We start from the raw sequence: 22,338 nt of genomic DNA on the forward strand, positions 1-22,338 counted from the left end.
GGAAGGAAGCCAAGTGCCTGTGGCTCACATCTATAATCCTAGCTACTCAGGAGTCTGAGATATAAGTGAAGCCAATAGTCCCAGTGAGACCTTATATCTCCAATAAACTACTAAAAAAAAAAAAAAAGCAGGAAATGGCCTTGTGGCTCACATGGTAGAGTACTAGCTTGGAACACAGGGAGGCTAGGCCCAGAAGAAAGAAAGAAAGAATGAGGGGGGGGGGGGAGGGAGAGGGAGAGAGGGAGAAAGAGAAAAGAAAGAAGGAAAAAAGAAAGAAGGAAAGACAAAAAAGAAGAAGAGTTGAGTTCTAGGAAGGAAAAGTTCACTAACATAATAGGAATGTGAATCAACATGTTTGCACATAACAGTATACTTACATATCAGATTGTAAATTAGCAATCTGCAAATACTGAACTTAAGACTTGTTGAGCCAGACACCAGTGACTCACACCTATAGTCCTAGCTACTAAGGAGGCTGAGATATTAGGAATGAGGTTTAAAGCCAGCCCGGGCAGGGAAATACCTGAGACTCTCATCTTCAATGAATCACTAGAAAACCAGAAGTGGCACTGTGGCTTAAAGTGGCAGAGCACTAGCCTTGAGATGAAGAACTTAGGGACAGCGCCCAGGTCCAGAGTTCAAGGTCTGCAACCAAGACACACACACACACACACACACACACACACACACACACACACACACACACACACACACATACACACACACAGAAAATATTTCAGCACAATGGTTGAGCAGGTAGATAGGTGCAAAAAAAAAAAAAAAGAGGAAAAATTAGGTCACAGAATCCAAATCATGAATATATGAATATAACATAAATCATTGTACACATTTTCAGCTTTCTGCATGTTGAAAGTTTATATAATAAAGCACTGGAAATGTAAATGGACTACAGATCCTTCCTCTTCTAAAAAGACTATAATGTACAGAAGCAGTGATTATCAGTAGAGATGCCATTGCCATGCTATTTGGAAAAAAACGATCTGCTCAAACACATGCAATGGACCATAAGTTTCTGTTCTGGGACTTATTAATCATTACCAATATGCCACTTTTGATGGTCGGGAGCATGGCCTAATGGTAAAGTGCTTGCCTAGCATGCATGAAGCCCTGGGTTTGAGTCCCAAAAAACGCAAGAAGTGATGCTGTGGCTCAAGTGGTACAGTGCTAGCCTTGAACAGAAGTGCTCAGGGACAGAGTCCTGAGCCTTGAGTTCAAGACCCAGGACTGGCCATAAAAAAAAAATGCAGGGCTTGGAGTTTGGCCTAGTGGTAGAGTGCTTGCCTAGCATGCACAAGGACCCGGGTTCAATTCCTTGGTACCACATACATAGAAAAAAAGCCAGAAGTGGTGCTGAGGCCCAAGTGGTAGAGCTCCAGCCTTGAGACAGTCCAAGGACAGTGCTCAGGCCCTAAGTTCATGGCCCAGGACTGGCAAAAAAAAAAAAAAAATGCACACACATACATATCACTTTCCCTCAAAGCTGGACCTATCTCTCTTTTTTTAATCTAGACTCAGATGCCAACCATATTGATGTGGCTTTTAAGAGGCCATTGCTTTGGGCAACTACAACTTTTTTTTGCTTGCCAGTCCTGGGGCTTGAACTCAGGGCTTGGACATTGTCCCTGGGATTTCTCAAGGCTGGCACTCTACCACTAGAGCCACAGCACTACTTCCCACTTTTTCTCTGTGTATGTGGTACCAAGGAATTGAATCCAGGGCTTCATGCATGCTAAGCAAGCATTCTACCACTAGGCCAAACTCTGGGCCCACAACTTTTTTCATCCTTTTAATCTACCTCCTTTTCTCTCACTGGATTCATCAAACGTTTATAAACAATGTTTTGTTTTTGCCAGTCCTGGGCTTGAGCTCAGGGCCTGAGCACTGTCCTTGGACTTTCTCAAGGCTAGAGCTCTACCACTTGAGCCTCAGCGCCACTTCTGGCTTTTTTCTATGTATGTGGTACCAAGGAATTGAACCTGGGTCTTCGTGCATGCTAGGCAAGCACTCTACCACTAGGCCAAACTCCCAGCCCAGTATAAACAATGTTTTGAGTGTCTGTGTGGCTTGCATGTATATAGCTAGGGTTGGAACCTGGCCTTGCCTATGTTAGAAAAGTGCTGTTGGTTTTATTATATGGGTCTGGGACTCACAATCTCCCTGAATTCATGCTGGAATTGGAGGGGAGGAATATGCTACTCCATCTAGCTGTAATTCATAATTTGCCATTTTCTATTCTTTTGAGTCTCAGTCCCTTTAAAGTATATATAATCTCTTCCAAATCATGCTTCTCTTCTTTTAAATCTGCTTTCAGTCCAGTATTCTAAATGTGATGAAAACTCCTGGTAAATCTTCAATCCTACATTTTGTGAATAGAAGAATACTCTAAAGCAGACTCACTTTTAATGCATAACCAAACAATTAGGGGCACAAGATTTCAACCTATTTATGGAAAAAAAGGTTACAAAATGGCAGGGTGCTGGTGGCTCATGCCTGTAATCCTAGCTACTCAGGAGACTGAGATCTGAGAATTTTGGTTTTAGTTACCCTGTCCCACCCAGAAAACAGGAAGTAGACTCAAACGATGGAGCAAAAAGCTCAGGGACCGTGCCCCCCCCCACTCTAAGTTCAAATCCCATAACCAAGACACAACAAATTTTCTTACAAAACTATTTTAAAAAGGTCTAGGGCCCGGAGTTTGGCCTAGTCGTTGAGTGCTTGCCTAGCATGCACTAAGAGTTGGGTTAGGTTCCTTGGTACAACATACATATAGAAAGCCGGAAGTGGTGCTGTGCTCAAGTGGTAGAGCTCTAGCCTTAAGAAAACCCAAGGACAGTGCTCAGGCCCTGAGTTCAAACCCCAGGACTGGCAATAAATTAATTAATTAAAAAAAGAGGTCTAGGGGCCGGGAGTTTGGCCTAGTGGTAGAGTGCTTGCCTAGCATGCACGAAGACCTGGGTTCGATTCCTCGGTACCACATACTTAGAAAAGGCCAGAAGTGGTGCTGAGGCTCAAGTGGTAGAGTTCTAGCCTTGAGAAAAATCCAAGGACAGTGCTCAGGCCCTGAGCTTAAGCCCAGGACTGGCAAAAAAAAAAAAAAAAAAAAAAGAGGTCTAGCTATACATAAGTCACCACATATTTATGTACTTCCTTGTGTTAACACTTCTTATGTCTACAATAGCCAGGCACCAAGGAGTCACACTTACAATCCTAGCTACTCAAGAGGCTGACATCTGAAGTTTTGTTTCCAAAACAGCCCAAGTAGCAAATCCGAGACTCCTACCTCAACAAACCAGCAAAAAACTGAAAGTGAGGGCAGGGAGTGTAGCCTAGTGGGAGAGTCCTCCTCCAGTATGCACAAAGCCTTGGGTTTGATTCCTCAGTACCACATACACAGAAAAAGCCGGAAGTGATGTGGGTCTCAAGTGGCAGAGCACTAGCCTTGAGCAAAAAGTGTCCAAGGACAGTGCCCAGGCTTGGCAAAAAAAAGAAGAAAAAAAAAAAAAAAGCTGAAAGCAAGCTGGACACCATATGAAATCATAGCTACTCTGGAGGCTGAGAACTGATGATCACAGTTTGAAGCCAGCCCAAGCAGCAAAGTCTGTAGTCTGTGAGACTTTTATCTCCAAGGAATCACCACAAAAAGCCAAAAGTGGGGCTGTGGCTCAAGTGCTAGAGCACTAAGCCTTACAGGAAAGAAGCTCAAGGACAACACCCAGGCTCTGAATTCAAGCCCCAGGACTGGCAAAAAAAAAAAAAAATGCTGAAAGTGGAAGTGTAGCTCAAGAGGTAGAGCTCTAAGCCAGAGGGTGGCTCATGCCTGTAATCCTAACTACTCAGGAAGCAGAGATCTGAGAATCAAGGGTCAAAGCCAGTCCAGGCACAAAAAGACCTGAGACTCTAATCTCCAATTAACCTTTAGAAGATAGGGAAGTGGGGCTTAGCTCAAGGATAGGGTGGTAGCCTTGAGCTGAAGAGCTTGGGGAAAACACCCAAGTTCAAGTGCCATAATCAACAAAAGAAAAAAAAATCAGCTTCCTTTGCTGGAAGCCATTGGTTCACACCTAGAATCCTAACTTCTCAGGAAGTTGATAATTGAAGATGGCGGTTGGATACCAGCTTGGGCACATAAATTCAAGATAGACTTATCAATTAACCAGCAAAACATCAGAACTGGAGATGTCTTCCAAGTCATACAGTACTTTTCTAACACGGGAAAGGCCAGGTTCCAACCCTAGCAGTTTTCAGGCCCCAGTACAGGCACAAGTACATGTACACACGTACACATACACACGTACACATACTGGCTGTTCCTACTTGCAATCCTAGGTACTCAGGCTGAGATTTGAGGATCACAGATTGTACACAGTCTGGGCAGGAAATTCTGACTCTTATCTTCAACTTAATCAACAAAAAGTTGGAAGTGGAAGCCAGGAGGTGGCTCATGACTATAATCCTAGCTACTCAGGAGGCTGAGATCTAACGAGAAGTTCAAAGCCAGCCCAGGCATTAAAGAATGTGACACTCTTATCTCCAATTAACCACTAAACAACCAGAAGTGGGGCTGAGGCTCCAGGGGTAGGACAATAGCCTTGATCTCAGGGACAGCACCCAGGCCCAGTGTTTAAGCCCCATGACCTACCAAAAAAAAAAAGTTGGAAGTACAGCTGTAGGTCAAGTGGCGGAACATTAACCTTGAGCTAAAAAGCGCAGGGACAATGCCCATCCCTGAGTTAAAGCCCAAGGTCCAACACCAAAAACAGAAAACCCCACAAGCTTCCCATAAATTTATCAAATATGTAACTGAGATACTTATTAAACATTAAACTCGAAGTTCAACCAAGGAAGGACCAGATCTGCCTTGTTTGTATTCTAGTGACAAACACAAAGCAGATACTATTTGTTGAAATAATGAATGCTAAGAAAGGAATGATAACCCAATGATCCTTAGAAATTCTCCAAATCTGTCCTAACCTATTGCTAAAACAATCAAGGGAAAAGTGAGCTTTCCAGTTATATTCAATCAGGAGTTATTGATGCTTGTCAGACATTGCAAATAGAAACAGTTGACTATATAGTTCCAACCTTTACTTTCTACTATTTTGGGAGTCCCTTCTATTTTTCCATTATATTTTGTTTATCTCCAATGGCATTAGTGCTTTCCAAGCTCTATACCCTGGCAGGACACATTCACATACCATCCCTTAAACGTCATACTCATAGCCTAGTGTGGCAATACTTGCCTGTAATAACTCAGAAGGCTGAGAAAGGAACATGGAGAGGTTGAGGTTTATATAGCAAGACTGTCTCTCAAAAATTAAAACAGGGGCCAGGAGTGTGGCCTAGTGGTAGAGTGCTTGCCTAGCATACACGAAGCCCTGGGTTCGACTCCTTGGTACCACATACACAGAAAAAGCTGGAAGTGGTGCTGTGGCTCAAGTGGCAGAGCACTAATCTTCAGAAAGCCCAAGAACAAGTAACTTAGTGCCTGAGTTCAAGCCCCAGGACTGGCAACAAAAATAATTTAAAACAAAGCACTGACACTTAATTCTCACTTTTAATTTATTACAATGTCAGAAATAGCATGCCCTGTGGCTCACACCTAAAATCCTAGCCACTCAGAAGGCTGAGATCTAACGATCTCAGTTCAAAGACAGTATAGGCAGGAAATTCCATAAGTCTCAAAACTCCAATTAAACAGGAAAAAAAAAAAAGAGCTGGAAGTGGTGCTGTGGCTCAAGTGGTAGAGTGCTAGCCTTGAGCAAAAAGGAACCCAAGGACAGTATGCAGATTGATTTCAAGCCCCAGAAACAGCAAAAAAAAAGGGGGGGGTAGAGTAGAGGCTGGTAGTTTATACCTATAGTTATAGCTATTCTGGAGGCTGAGACTAGAGGACTATAATTCGAAGCCAGCCTGAACAGAAAAGTCCATTATTAGGTTCCAATTGCCAATTAACCAGCAAAAAGCTGGAAGCAGCTGAGTACTCATGGCTCCTACTCAAGAGGCTGAAATCTGATGATTGCTGTTCAAAGCCAGCCCAGGCAGGCTTTGAACTTACTGCCATATAACTACCAGAAAATCTGAAGTGGGGTGTGGCTCTTAAGTGGTACAGTGTTAGCCTTGAGCAAAACAGCTCAAGGACAGCGCCCAGGTCCTAAGTTTAAACCCCATACCTTCCCCCCCTCCCCACCAAAAGGCTGGAAATGAAGGTGTGGCTCGAAAATAGCAGAGCACCAACTATGACCAGAAAAGCCAAGCAAGAGCTCCAGGCACTGAATTCAAAACCCTTTGTTTTATCTAGTACAAATTTTCTAATACAGGTAGTAGAGATGTGATTTGGCTTATGTCCACATATTTTTGTTAAGTGAAATGAGGTCTAAATATAAATATTTTGACTTCCACCTAGTGCAAACTTTGAATTATAAATTCTTCTCTCCCGGATCTCCCTTCTTATATTCAGCAGTAATATGATGGAGCACTAATCAAGCTCTAAATACTGATCTTACTCCTTCCTACCCACAGAAAGATATTACTGCGCAAGTCTGATGTCCTAGCCATGCCATTAGCATGTGTTAGTGACTACTATCATTCTTCAAGCCTAATTCATATGTGCCCCTTTTCTTCATTTCTTCAGCATTCAACAGCTTATGCTGGGGTACTATACTCAGTCCACATCTTAACTGTATTGTTTCTCCAACTCCTTGCCTGTTAAATGACAAGTATCTTTAGAATAAAGGCTGCCTCAGTCATCCCTGCTACGCAGCACAGATGCACACATAATGGATACTCAAGGTATTTAAGAGATGTTTGTACAAGGGCCTGGAGTTTGGCCTAGTGGTAGAGTGCTTGCATAGCATGCACGAAGACCCAGGTTCAATCCCTCAGTACCAGATACATAGAAAAAAGCCAGAAGTGGTGCTGTGACTCAAGTGGTAGAGCTCTGTTCTTGAGATAGCCCAAGGTCACACAATGCTCAGGCCCTGAGCTCAAGCCCAGAACTGGCAAAAAAAAAAAAAAAGTCCTATGAACATGTCCCATGTCCCAGAACAGGCTTACATAACTCTTCAGGAACCAACTATTAAGGACCTGTGTAAGCCAGATGCTGTGGCTCACACCTGTAATCTTAGCTACTCAGGAGGGTGAGATCTGAGGATCCATTCAAAGCCAGCCTGGAAATAAGTCATCATGAGACTCCTTACTAGCAAACCAATGTTGATAAGGAATCTCATTCTCAGCCCGTTTAACTTGCAATTCACTTTTGGTGGCACTTTCCCCTGCTTTGGGAAGCTCTAACTGGTTGTTGAATCCAATTCAATGCCAGATGACCTGAGATTTATTCATCAATCTTCAAGCTTGCATTCTACTGTCTTTCCTACGAAAAGCCTAGCTAGGAAGAGCATTGGGCTTCAATTTCTAATTCCTCTTGTCAACTCCAGGTCCTGGTGTACTTCTACAGAGACTTCAAGGAAGAGAAATAGGGCCTAAGGAGGTGGGCATCAATGATTCCTGGATGCTACGCAGGAGGCTGAGATCTGAGGATAGTAGTTCAAAGCCAGCCAGGGCACAGAAGTCTGTGAAACTCCAATTAACCACCCTGAACCAGGAAGTGGTAGAGCTCAGGGACAGGGCCCACACCCAGAGTTTAAGCTCCATGACCAACACCCCCTCCCCCCCCAAAATAGGATCTAAGTATCTGGGTGACAGGATCACCCTTCATCAAACCAAAATTATGCTCACACCTGTTGCCTACCTTGGCATGATAGAGCAGCTCACAGATCCTGGATCAAGTCTTGGAAGCCAACTATGAAATCCTCCATAGGCTCCCCATGGATGGAGTATCACCTACTATTTTTCTGGCAAGACACACCTACCACCACACTTCTTTCCTTCTCAACCTCACCAAGGAATATGGAAAAGGTAAGTTTTCTTAATCCTGAAAATCTCCAAATTTAAAATCAAATACATTCTCAAACTGAACCAAAAGTACAAACTTCTTTTTGAGATGAAATCTTGTTATGTGGCCCAGGCTGTCCTAGAATTCATATCTTGCTTCCCAAGGAATTCAGCCTCCCAAATACTGGGATTAGAGAAGTGTGCTACCACACTGTTTCAAATCCTTAATATTGTTTATTCATACTTATCATAGGGATAAAATTGTATCCACAAGTAAAACTTTTTTTTTTTATAAAGCATATGTTCATATGCTCCTAACAAGTGAAAAGTGGGAAAAGAGACAAAGAATTTTCCACCCAGGTGCACTGGTGTACTGCATGCATTAAAAAACAAAACAAAAAAAAAATGAATACAATTCAATCACCATCAAATTTATCCAAGCTGGAATAAATCCATGCATAACTCATTTTATAAAAGAGAAGCTAGCTTGTGGAGACAACTGAATACAAGGAATGCAGGTCCAAATAGTACCAAGGTTTTTTCCACCCAAAGATCCTGATAGTGCTTACACAAAGCCTCTACCTGCTCATTTCAAAATAAGTTCAGGTACCACTCTATTCTATGGCATCTGTGGATCTGGAGAATTATTACCAACAAGTAATGTTTCTGTCTCTTCACAGTACACTTGGAACTGAGGAACTGAATAGTCAAGGATGGAGCTGAACAAGAGACCATTCCCAGCACTCAGAATCCATGACAGGACTGCTGCCCATGGCTTCCTATGCCTTTCTCAGTCAGGATGTAACTTTTAAGTAGTGGAGATATCTATGGAAATTCTGTCTGCTCCATATTATCAATGAGATCCTGTTCAAGTTTGTTTTCCCCTTATGTGTGGATTTCCCCATCTATAAAAAGAAGAGAATAATACCAACACCAACTTTATAGGGCTATTGTGATGAGAAGTGCCCAGGCTTGGCACAAAATAACTCCAGTACACCAATTGTTCCTTTAGTGCTCACAAATGGGTTAAGTGCATCCTTGTGCATTGTTAGCTCCTTATCAGTTCATGAGGACACCCAGGAGGAATTTTTACTCAGCTTGTTCCAGAGGACCTAGACAGTAGGACAGATAGCCTCTGAAAGGAATGAAATCTCTTCCTCCTTTAAGCTGCAGTGCAGCAATGCTACCAGTGGCTTAAAAAGCAGTATACAAATAAAAATTTTAAGTTACTTTCTCTTGATCCTCTGTAGTTAAGTCCAAATTCACTATAGATTTTCAGAAATAGATCATGTTCACAGAAGCTTACCAGTGGACAGGATACTGTACTTTGTTTTATAGAAACTCTAAAACCAGAAATGATTGGTCCTGGGTCACAGTAACTGATAGAGCCACATAGAACGTGATCTCTCTGGCTACCCATTTTGGCAACAGTTCCCAAAATTAACCAATTCAATCTGAAGTACTTGGCTGATAAAACAGTAAAGATCATGGAGTCTCTTTCCATGACTTCCAGACCTATACTAACCATGCACACAGCTGGAAAAGTCACCTACATCCACCATTGCCCCTATACCTCTAATTACTGGAGCAGGAAGGGAAAACTGCTAGAATCCACATATATAGGACTTTATCAAAGGAATACATTTTTAACAGCAAGCCATCATTACCAATATGATAGAATTCACCTCAGAAAAGTGATGTATACCAAAATTTTTAATGAGTATTCCCTGGGGAGTCAGTTTTCCCCCCATAATAATCCCCTATTGTAGTTTACCTCCTTTTAGGGACTATCAGGAGTGTCAGGCAGTATCAGCTCCCATTCTCAAGTTTCTCAGGGAAGAAGCATTGTATAAAACCTTTGCACCACCAGTGTGCAGTAATCTGTATCACACACAAGAAGAGTGAAAAGCAGCAGACAAGAGCTCATGGAAAATAACCTATTTATTGTTCGTAATGTCTCTCTGTCCTCACTGAAGTAACTCATTTAACTGGGATATTTGGAAGATTTTAAGATTATTCTCCAAATTTTCCATGTCTGGAAATACAGAAACAAAGGTAATAAGTTCAATCAGAATCTACTGTATAGCTACAGATTGGTTTATACTTGTTCCTGTCTGGTTATCATTCAGCAACTGTCTAGGAAAGCCTTTACTACAGTACACTAAGTACTCAATAGAAATACAACCACGCATATATGTTTATGACTTATCTCTTGGGAAATATATGTCTCCTTTTCTATTATGTACAACACTACTCAAAATGTTACATGATTACAGCTATGGCTAGCTGTATCTTTATGGTGGATAACACTAATGTCAACAACAAATGTTGTCAGGTACAACCTGTTAATTTCCTGGTCACAGAAGCATTAACTACTTCAGCTAGTAATTGTATGAGTCCTACCAGTAGAGTAGCTCAAAGGCCACATGATAGGAGGGAGAGAGCATACACACACAAAGGCTGTGTCATCTTCCCACTGCCATTGCAACCCAATGTGTGAAGTGGAGGGTGGTGTAACACACTTAAAAGTGGAACAAGAAGAAATCAGCAGCAGCATCTGCTGGCCTGATTTAAGACCCTTAAACAGCTGGCACTGGGATTCATGCCTATAATCCTAGATACTCAGGAGGTTGAAATCTAAAGGATGGAGGCTAGAATCCATCTCCAAAGTAACCATCAAAAGCTCACCTGTAGACATGGTACAAGTAGAGCGCACCAGCATAGCAAGTATACAGCACTGAGTTAAATAAAACCCAGTACTGTCCCCTAAAAAAAAATGATCTTTCTAAATCTTTCATAGTCTGTAAAGACTATCAGGTAACCTGTGGTAGCACAATATATGACTGCCTTTATTCATTAAAAGCTTTAAATAGAAGCTGTAGAGTCTGAAGCTAGAGACAGTGATAAGATTTCAAATGAAGCTCAGTCTTGGTTACAGAGATTTAGTAGATCATCAGCAGGCATCAGGAGAAATAGGACAGAATGGGCTGAAACACTATAGGGTAAGCCCCTTTAAATATAGCTCACTCCTGAGATGAGTCAAGCTGATTCTGTTAGTTCTAGCTCTGTATGTTTTCCATTTGTCCAGCCTCCTCCTCAGTAATAAGGTATCAGCTGATCAGAAAAAAAATGTTACTAAACCAGGTTTCTGGAAGCTAGGGTGCCAATTTCTGCTTTGTCCTTTTCTACACTATGTGAGGGGTCTGTATGTTCAAACCATCAACATTTTCACTGGAGTCATCTCTGGCTCAAGGAATATGGTTAATGAAATTTTCCCTACCACAATTTACAGACCTAAATATTGTACCTCCGGCCGAAAAGTTTGTATCAGGTGGCTTTTTTTCCCTCCAGGACTCTTTAGTAATTTATCAGTATGTAGAATAGTACGCCACACCTTGGTTACTTATTGTTAGTTATATTGATCCAGACAAAGAACCATATTTTATGATGTTTTTCAGATTCTCAGACACAAAGTAGTTCAGAGCACCAAGAACAAACCCAGGAAGAGGAAAGAATCAACATTTACCAACAAATGAACTTGCTTATGGTGTTGAACTGGTGTTTTCTCAGAAAAGTCACATCAGACAATTGTACTATGGCCAAAGTACCCTCTTTCATAAAGATTTTTATAGTAAGACCTTGTAATCTACCAGATTTTATACTAAAAAGATAAAACAAAGCATTTTTTAAAATAAAAAAGCAATACCACATTTACCTTCTACCTCACCTCATAAAAATTCTACTTCAGGGAGCACAGTGATGGGTGTACACAAGTGATATTCTACTACTTCTGCTTCTTATTGTAAAACACTAAAGCAAAAAACAGTAATTGATAGAAGTGATCTTCCAATCACCCTTCACAAATGGTATTTGAGGGCAACTGATTTCACTGTCATTTTTCAAAAACTTACTAGTTGACCTTGATCATTTTACTTATTTATTTGCTAGCCCTGAGGCTTGAACTCAGGGCCTAAGCACTATTGTTGGGGTTTCTTAAGGCCAGAGCTCTGCCACTTGAGCCACAGCACCATTTCTGGCTTTTTCTATATATGTGGTGCCAAGGAATTGAACCTGGGTCTTTGTGCATGCTAGGCAAGCACTCTACCCCTAGGCCAAACTCCTGGCCTGACCTTGATCATTTTTAAAAGGCTGCTGGGCATAATGGAGTGCATCAACAACAGTGCTAGCCATTCAGGAAGCCAAGGCAGGAAGATGGCTTGAGCCAGGAGTTCAAGGCCAACCTGAGCAAGAGTAAGACCCACCAACCTCAAAAACAACAACAACAAAAAATGTAATTTAGTATGTCTAGTCTAAAAACAATGAAAGAATCTGAATATTCCTATAGAGGACAATCACATGATATAGGTAAAACTTATAAACATTTTAAGAGCTCTGGTTATTCCAAAACTCTAATCCAGATTCTTTTTGAAGGACCCTGCAGTTTATAAAATTTCATTTGCTTTTTTCAGAAGTTTTAACAATACAAAACTCAGATCAATATCAGAAAGCATTGTTTTTCATTCCCCTTTCTTTCCCACTCAAACACTTCACATAGTAAATAAAAACAAAGAAAAAGCTTTTGAGATGTGTAAAATTGAGAATCTACTCTGAAGATTTATTTTCTTATTTCCGGTTCTTTCCACATTCACAAATGAAGTAGTCTGCTAGCAAAATACCCACAATAAAATTCTAAAAAAGATAGGAAATGACCTAGAATCAAGTTTCCTCCCTGCCGTTCCAGGCATCCATCCTCTTCTTTCCACACTTCAGCATTAGCAGACAGAGATAAACAATTGTTATGTCCAAGACCACCAAATCCACATTTCCAAAGGCACAAAGTATTTGTTTAGGGGGGGAAAAACATTATAGCTCAGTGAAATAGGTTTGTGTAGTTAAAGCATTAAAAGTATCAGCCTTTACTTTGTGACAAGTTTATTATTAAACAGTATTCAAGACTTCATCTTTATAAACAAACAAAATAATGCTGAATAATGCCAAGGCAGTATTTGATGGCAATGCTGAGTCCATATTGTCAACAAGCCATTTTGAGTTTGGTTTATAGAACTGCCAATAAAACAATTTAAGCAAAATAATTTAAATGTGGTATTTTTCTGAGGGTGCAAACACATATATTTGTTTTTGTTTCCAGTATTGGAGCTTAAACTTAAGAGCCAGGCAGCACTTTTGCTCTCAGCTGGTGCTCTATCATGTGAGCCATTGTCTCCAGTCAGCTCTTTGCTGTTTAATTGGAGATGGAGTTTCACAAACTTTTCTGCCTAGGCTGGCTTTGAACTGTAATCCTCTAGGTCTCAGTCCCTTAAGTAGCTAGGACTATAGGTATAAGCCATTGGCACCAGCTGGAAATAAAAATTTTTAAGTGATCACTATAAAGATTTCTTCCAAAAGCTTTAACTAGCAATTTTACATATTCTTTACTTGGCTTTCAAGTGTTCTTAAAATTATGCGTGGATTTTATATTAACAAATGTGGTCTGCACCTGTACACAATCAAACATCCAGTAAAACAGGGTTGTAATTTGCATAAAGCTTTGTTTCCTTATTTTTAAAGGAAATAATGATAACCACCTAAGAACACCCACATTTGCTTACTTCCATACACAGTCCTAAATTTCCATCTAATGAATAAAACTGACCTTAACTCTACTAAATAGAACTACCTGAAGTTTTGAATTAAAAGTTTGTAATGGAATTTTAATTGTCAATGCTTTGACAAGTTGGAACACAAAGATTAGCAACTACATTTCACTGTGTTTCTTTAAAACAAAACAAAAAACAAAACGCAGCCACTAACAATTGTACATCCAAACTACAGTGTAAATGCAGAACTCAATCTTTCACGAAGTTCAAAAATATTTACAAATTAGCTTATTTATAAAATACATTTGTAGCATTCGCTAAATCTTTATACCAAGAAAAATGACCACAAGTAAACGCAGGAGGAAAAAAAAATTAAACCTAATGGAAACGATTCTCTTCTATTAAATGTCAAAGTCACCGAAAACAGACAATAAAATGTACACAAAAAATTTAGAATGCCATGATAGTGTTTACAAATGCACACTACGTTGAGGAAAGCTTTACAAATCCTTCATACCATACAAAAGAAATGAGAAAATCATGCAAATTCAATTCTACCCCCAACCAAGTTCTTAGGAGAAAATTTGTAAGAGCGGTATGAATAGTTTCATAAACAGATTTTTGTTATTAGAAAACAAAAATGAAAAAGCCTGAAACTCCAATGCCCAGAAAAAAAAAGTATGCTTAGCAGTTAGCAAGATGGTAATAGTCTCAGATATACAGAAATCAAGTTCAAGAGGGCAAAGCATTTAATTACATTTCACAACGAGCACTGTTGTGATTTAATGAAATGAAATAGGAAGCACACTTTCTCCAATTTCTACACAAACTACTATTTTCTTAATTTATTTGACAATGAGATCAATATTTCCTTTTTAGTATTTATCTAAAATTAGAAACAAACCAGTTGCCATAAAGTGTATGTTTAATAAGAATATATGATCATACAATCAAAATAAATTGTGAAAAGGATAAAAGGACCCATTTTACTAAAGTGAAAATAACTTTTCAAAGTATAACAATCTGTTTTTTTAAACAGATTCCCAAAACAGTGCAGATGTGTTTTTTTTCTTTTGCACTGTCTTTGGAAGCAGAAATTATTCTTATTAGGATGCGTAATCATAATACTTTTTAACTTGAGGCGGTACCTAGGTATCTGTCAAGCAAATTTGTATTTGTGATTTAACAAAAGGCTTACAACACAGCTATCTCTTGAAAGTCTTGCACAATCCTTTCTCTACTCAAAACTTTTGTACTGTTGGTCCTCTATTGAAGTGATGAAAAGGCTTTTCCATATCTGACCACACAATTGAAACTTTCCACTCAACTCTAAATTACAAGCCACTGTATTTCAAATGCTCCACAAACCTTTGATATCCAAAAGGCACTATATATTTTTAACAGGAAATACCAATTTATAAGTCTGATCTCTTTATAAATGGTTTGCAAAATGTTGAGGATATTTCAAATCAAAAGGGACATGTAAACAATAACATTTCCATGATAATTCACAAATCTACTTTGTATATCGTGTGACACATCTTTAGAGCATTTTAATTAAGGAAAGAAATCTTAGTGTCTACTGTGTCAGTAAGATATTGTAAGGTAAATGTTTTATAAGGAAGGAAACATAACCACCGGAACCTATGTGGCCCTCCTACTTGAGTGTCCTGAATACTGAAAAAAAGAATATTAAAGGTCTAGGAATCTCAATTTGCTCTCTTCTCACAACTGCACTTGTAATCTACATAAGGAAGTTTTCTTTGAAACAGGTTCCTAGTCGAACAGTATCAAAAATCCTCCAACAGGATTAATATTTATCAACCTATATTATAAACCGGCATATAGATCTTTTACTCTATAATATTACTAAGACTTTCAACTTTACTTTTAAAGATATTATACTCTTTCTTATAAATTGACCCCTTTACTAAAAAGTTGGGACAAAAGAAAACTGCTAAAACAATTAGTCCATAACGGACAGGACTTCCAGTCAAGCATTTTAAACACTAATTAAAAGTGATTTCTGGCTTTCAATGCCAGCCAAACAATATACAGTCTTTAAACTTAGTAAACTAAAACTTGGCGGTCAAACCAAAAAGGCTCTGGTAGGTAGAGGACGTCATAGTTTATTTTTTATGGCAAAAATCATTCCACACAGTTTTAAGTGTGACATTAGAAATCAAAGTTCAGGGTTATAGCACAAATCAAGTGTGGAGTTTTATATTTAGAGATAAAACCAAAACAGTTCTGCTCATTTACAAATGAGTCAATTAGGCAAACAAAGCAGCAACATCTGAAGCAGGGCTGTCTATACAGAAAAACCTTTAAGAAGCAATAAAGGTACATACAATGAATCTGTATACAGAGATTTTATTCAATTTTAAAAGAAAATGAAGATTTTAGACAAAGCTTTGACCCTATAACAAAGCAAATCTGTCCAGCTTTAAATCAAATTCCAAGAGTAGCCAATTTCTATTTTTTTACCAGCTTGCAAGAGCACCCTTGATGAGCTCCACTGACATTTCTGTTATCTTAATCCTGTATGGTATAAAACAAAACCAATCTAGACTCCTTGATAAACTATATATGTCATTGAATTTTACAAATGGTTTCCCTAATGGTAAGCCAAAATCATTTTTGTGTTCTTTCCAGATAATTTACTGTAACATACAGCAATATTAATCCTGGAAGTGAATTGTAAACAGTCAACCAACGCTCTATGTTACAAAAACCAATCTGAATGCAGTTGGGACAATCCACAGGTTCTAACCTGGAAATACTAAGAAAACAATCTGGATGCATTAATCACAGGAATAGGAAAATCTGCCCATAAAGAATTGATGTGAATGGCTACCCTAATACAAGTTTTACTTTTCGTGAGCCTATAGGCCTATCATTTAAGTCAATAACAGCAGCTGTAGCTTCATCTCGAGATTCGAAGGCTACCATAGCTTCACCTGTAGGCATACCTTTCTCATTGTATTTTAAACATACTGAGCCTGGGATTACTTGATAACCATAAAAGAAATCTAAAATCTCATCAATAGACACAGTGAAGGGCATGTTCTGTACTTTAATAACTGTTGGTCCTGGTTTTCCAGAATTAGATCCAAATCCTGGGGGCCCACCAATATGGATTGGGCCAGGGCCAGGGCCAGGTCCAAAGGCTGGAGGCCCACTCAAATGCCCAGGGGCACTTCCAAGACCAGGAGGACCACTTCCAAAACCGGGAGGGCCACCTAAACTACCAGGGCCATTTCCAAAATTCTGAGGCCCCCCTCCAAATCCTGCTGGCCCACTTAAATTATTTGGTCCACCTCCAAATCCTGGAACTTCCAATCCTAGACCAGGCAAACCACTGCTTCCAACTGAAGGCATACCAGGCCTAATATCACCAAAGGCCCCTCCTAATCCTGGAGGAGGGAGTGGGGGAGCAAAGGCATTTGACCCACCAAAATTACCAGGGAAGTTAAATGGAGGTCCATTATTGGCCTCCTTTGATCCGACAGTCAAGAAAGCATGTTCTTCACCTCCTGCACCGGGCATTCCTGCACCAGGCATCCCTGGACCTGGCATCCCAGCACTGGGTATCCCCACACCGGGTATCCCCACACCAGGTATTCCCGCACCAGGTATTCCCGCACCAGGCAGTGGTGCACCAGGCATTCCAGTAGTGGGCATTCCTGCACTGGGCATTCCAGCAACAGGGATTCCAGCGGCAGGGATTCCAGCAGGAGGGATTCCAGCAGGAGGGATTCCCGCAGGAGGGATTCCCACAGGAGGAATTCCCGCAGCGGGCATTCCCGAAGCGGGCATTCCTGCAGCGGGCATTCCCGCAGCGGGCATTCCTGGTACTGCAGGATTACCTGGCACAGGCATCTTTAATCCCTTTTTTCCTTGGGCAGGAGGATTTTTCTCAATCTCCCTCATATCTTCTAGGGTAACTACATGAACAAAAGCTTCTCTCCCATTCAGTTTTTTACGGTGTAAGTGTTCGGACTTACGTGCATCCTCTTCATTTTTAAACTGAACCAATGCCTGTCCTAGACCTTGCCCATTGTTATCAACAAGCACATGTACAGCATTTTCATCCACTGGAATTCCTTCTAGGAACTGAAGAACATCCATCTTGGTAATGCTGAATGGAATATTTGTTATGTGGGCACAAACTTTGGCAGAGTTGACATCCCCCTCTTGATTTAACATAACTTCCCTCTGGTCATAGCTGAAATTCTGAAGTCTTTTTCGAATTGTATCTATCTTTTCTAACATACCTTTCTTAGTAATTGGATGAACTTGAATAAAACGATTGCCCATGTACTGTTTATGACGACATAAAGCAGCTTTATAGTCAGCCTCATTTCTGAACTCTACAAAGCCTTCACCAGTTGCTTTCCCATTGGGTCCATAAGCTATATAAATACTATCTTCCACAATATCCAACTTCTTAAAAAAATCAATGACATGTTTGTTTTCTGCTTCAAATGGTAGTCCTTTCAAGTAAACACAAAAACCAGCCTCATGTGGTGACCTTGACCGTGACCTTTTCTGCCCACCAGGTGATTTTGACCTGGGAAGTGTTTGAGGAGGGGGATGAGCTTGTCCAGAAGGTGCCATACTTTGTTTAAAAGTGATGTGGCCTCCAGCAGCTACCCACTGTCTCTCTGTGGCAGGGCTAACTTCCACATAGCGTTGAATCATCAGCATTCTGTTTCGTTTCAAAGCTTCAAAAGTATCTTGAGGAGAAAGAAACTTAACCAATCCATTCCCATTATTTCGACCTACATGATCTTTTAACAAATGTACTGCATCAACACGGAGCCCATGGAAAAAATCTCTGACATCATTTTCCATTGCAGAAAAGGGCATTCCATGTACACTAACATATAGATCATCAGGGTTGATGGGAAGTGGCTTCACGCTGCTTTGAGAGTTCATCTGGATAGGATTTATAGGATTTAACGGACCCAAAAACATAGGGTTCATGTTACTGTTCAGATTCACAGGCGCTCCAGAGCCATTCATTCCAGCAGGCAGAGGTGCCACAGGTGGAGGATTCAAGGGTGGCATGCCTGACATGGGTGGCAGTGGGGTCATAGGTGGCACAGAAGGGACTGGGGGAATAGGAGGAACAGGAGGCACAGGAGGCAATGTAGGTACTGGAGGAGGAACTGGTATTGGGGGAATGGATGGCATCGGTGGCATTGATGGCATTGCTGGGATTGGAGGAATTGGTGGTGGTGGGACTGTGTTCATCGGAGAGGCTGTACTTGGAATAGTGGAGCTGAACGTTGGGCTTCCAAAAGAAGCCCCCATATTTGGAGGAGCAGCTCCTATGCTGGCTGTAGAAAACGTCTGTATATTTTTGCTGCTTTCATGAACAGAAGTTGTAGCAGTAACTACACTCGGTGAAGGATTATTAAAGTTGGGTACTGTTGTAGGTAAGTTTACCCTGCCACTCATTCCCGAGCTAGGTGGCGGTCCTGATCTACTAGCATTTGCTGGTGGTATATCTATGTTGGCAGTTTCGAAACGCCTACGACTCAGTTCAATCATATTTTGCATTTCCGTTTTACTACTTAACAACAGTGTTACTTTTGACCCTTTAATCGTACCACCTGTGCGCATCATACCAAGCCTTGCATCTTCATCAGTGGCAAAAACGATGAAAGCCTCACCCAGTTCACCCCCTACAATATGCACGCCCCCATCAGGGATGGTCAATCCAGAGAAGAAGTGGCGAATGTCCATGGTCCCCGCCACAATTGGGAGACCTTGCAAACGGATGACCACAGCCATGCTGCGCTGAAACCACACACACCTGCAGATGAGAAAAGGCAACGGCCAAGTCAGACTCCTGTTCATTACACCAACTTTTTAACTGCAAGAATGGCCAGCTACCATATTAGGCCCACAAGTAATCACAGGCAATGTCATTAATTTAGATAAAAAACTGAAAAGTGTAATTTACAATGTAAAACCTAAACAATTTCAACTTCCATAGGCATTAATTCTAAAGGCAACTGGAAGTTCCCATCCAAGACTAATGAGTTTCAGGAGGGGGAAAAAAAAAAAACCTAGACGGTTAAATCATAAAATACATCACTCAGACCACTAATTATTTACTGAGATTTGAAAGAAAAGTTAAGTCAGGAGACCAAATTCAACAAGCTATAGGGGAGAAAAAAAATCTAAGAACATATCCAAGTTAATATTTAGAACTGACTTAGCATCTTCCCTATAAGCTTGATGATTTTATAGGGCTCAGCTTCAAAATCCAAAAGAAAGAGAAAACTGGAATCATAAATATTTAAAACTTGGAAGTGGCACTTTGTATCAAAGTGGTAGAGTGCTAGACTTGAGCTAAAGAGCTTAGGGACAATACCCAGGCACTGAGTTTAAGCCTCAAGACCAACAACAAACATAATGATAATCATAATAACACAATAATAAAGAAAAGACCTAAGTAGACTAAATCTCAAATGAGAGCTAATTCCATTATTTCATCTAAAAAGTTTTCAAGCACTGGAGGCTCACACATGTAAGCCTAGTTACTCAGGAAGCTGAGATCTAATCATCAAGTTTCAAAGCCAGCCCAGGCATGTATATCTATTAAGACTCTCATCTCCAATTAACCATCCAAAAAAAGAAAAGCTAGAAGTGTGGCTCAAGTGGTAGAGTACTTGCCTTAAACACAAAAGCTCACAGAAAGTCAATGTCCAAGCTCTCAGTTCAAGCCACAGGAATGGCATACACACAAAGAAAAGTTTTCAACCTTCCATGTTTATTAAAATTACCTATGGAGTGCTGGATGCTAACTAATGTGCCTTTTATGATTAACACTACTTATGAAAAGCTAGGTGTTGGTAGCTCATGCCTGTAATACTACTTAAAAGGAAAATGACCACAGATCAATGCCAGTCTGAGTAGGAAAGTCCACGAGACTCCTACCTCCAATTAACTACAAAAAGCTGGAAATGGCATTGTGACCCAAAGTGGCAGAGCACTAGCTTTGAACACAAAAGCTTAAGGATAGCACCCTGAGTTCATGCTCCAAGAGTGGCACACACACACATACACAAACTACCCAGCAGTGCTGGTTGCTGGGGGGGCTCATTATCTGTAATCCTAGCTAATAAGAGGCTGAGATCTGAGAATTCTGAGTCAGAGGCAACCCAAGCAGACAAATTTGAGATAATCTTATCTCCAACTCACCACAAAAATTCAAAAGTGGCTCAAGTGGTAGAGTGCCATTTGAGTTAAAACACACACACACACACACACACACACACACACACACACGCTCGCTCGCGCCTGTAATCCTAGCTATGCAAGAGGCTGAGATCTGAGGATCAAGGTTCAAAGCCAGCCCTGGCATAAAACAACCTGACATTCTTATCTCCACAATTAACCTCTAGAAATTGGAAAGTAGGGGTTGGCTCAAGGATAGGGCAGTAACCTTGAGCTGAAGAACTCAGGGACAACACCCAGGCCAAGTTCAAGCCCCAGGACACACAATCAATCAATCAATCAATAAATAAAGCTAAGTTTGAGTGGCAAGAATAGTAGCAGCAGCAGCAGCAACGACAATGACAACACCTACCTAAGGAATTACTAATATAAACAAAGTTAATATATACTAAGAATCTAAAACAAATATTAAACAGGATAGTTAAAACTCGATTTGAACTACACTTACTCCTCTAAAAAGCAAAAGCTGTTTACAGAACAGTTGGGGCTGTTCTAGTTAATTAAAATCTAAGTTTAATGACTTATTCCCAAACTCTTGATTAAAAAAAAAAAAAAAAGTGCTAGGCAGGCCAGCCACCAGTGCCTTACACCTGTAAACCTAGCTATTCAGCCTAGCATGAATGAAGCCCGAGGTTCAATTCCTCAGTACCACATAAACAGAAAAAGCCAAAAGTGGTCCTGTGGCTCAAGTGATAGAGTGCTATCCTTGTGCAAAATAAACTCAGGGATAGTGCCGAGACCCTTAGTTCAAGTCCTAGGTCTGGTTTAAAAATAAAGCAGAAAAGTGACTGTTGCTCCAAGTGGTAGAGTGTAAGTCTTGAGCCAAAAAACAACAACAACAAAAAAACACTCGCAGGAGGCAGTGGCTCAAGCCTGTAATACAAGCTGAAAATGAAGGTAGAGGATTTTTTTTTTCCTTTTTTGTTAGTGGCACTAGAGTTTGAATTCAGAACATTGTGCTTTTTCCAGGCAAGCGCTCTTTCACTTGAGCCATGCCTCCAGTCTCCCTTTAAAAACAAAACAAAAACTCTGGCCTAATCTAACTCCTGTGGGATAACTGGTTGTTCTCTGATCGTAGATAACATTTATTTTGATTTAGTCCAAAGAAAAATTTCTCCCAAATTTAAACCAATTTCATTATTCAGTTTTTCTGTGACCAGGTCTTGAACTTGCTATCTGATGCTTTCACTCACTGGCTAGCACTCTACCACTGGAGCCATGCTTCCAACCCCCAGAATTTCAATTTTAACTGGATTCCCCAGTAATTCAGTTTATATTGCCTGTAGAACTTTTTTTTTTTTTTTTTTGGCCTGTCCTGGGACTGAACTTAGGGCCTGAACACAGTCCTTGGGCTCTACCACTTGAGATACAGCACCATTTCCGGATTTTCTATGTATGTGATACCAAGGAATCAAATCCAGGTCTTTGTGCATGCTAGACAAGTCAAATTCCCAGCCCTCTAGGGACTTTTTTTTTTTTTTTTTTTGGTGGGTAATGGGGTTTCAACTCTGAGCCTGGGCACTATCCTTAAGCTCTTCAGCTCAAGGCTACCACCCTACTCCTTGAGCTACAGCCC

General features: G+C 40.5%; 1 protein-coding gene across 14 annotated transcripts in view; it reads right to left on the reverse strand.

Moving 5' to 3' along the window:
• Window positions 1-22,338, reverse strand: part of Cpne1 (copine 1) — a 45,284-nt gene that overhangs the window by 14,817 nt on the left and 8,129 nt on the right. For 4 of the 14 annotated variants that reach the window (XM_090352245.1, XM_090352248.1, XM_090352246.1 and 1 more), the window contains exon 3: window positions 12,332-19,332. The exons of 5 other annotated variants lie outside the window; for them this stretch is intronic. In XM_090352245.1, coding sequence (XP_090208371.1) covers window positions 16,362-19,310 — 2,949 coding nt within the window. In that variant the 5' untranslated portion in view covers window positions 19,311-19,332 and the 3' untranslated portion in view covers window positions 12,332-16,361. Of the gene's footprint in view, window positions 1-9,465; window positions 9,947-12,331; window positions 19,333-22,338 lie in introns of those variants that run through there. 5 more of the 14 variants (XM_090352258.1, XM_090352254.1, XM_090352251.1 and 2 more) reach the window with 5 other exon arrangements.

The sequence above is a fragment of the Megascapheus bottae genome, chromosome 18 (assembly GCF_031878675.1).
Source record: "Megascapheus bottae isolate mThoBot1 chromosome 18, mThoBot2.hap1, whole genome shotgun sequence".
In the NCBI taxonomy this organism is placed as follows: domain Eukaryota; kingdom Metazoa; phylum Chordata; class Mammalia; order Rodentia; family Geomyidae; genus Megascapheus; species Megascapheus bottae.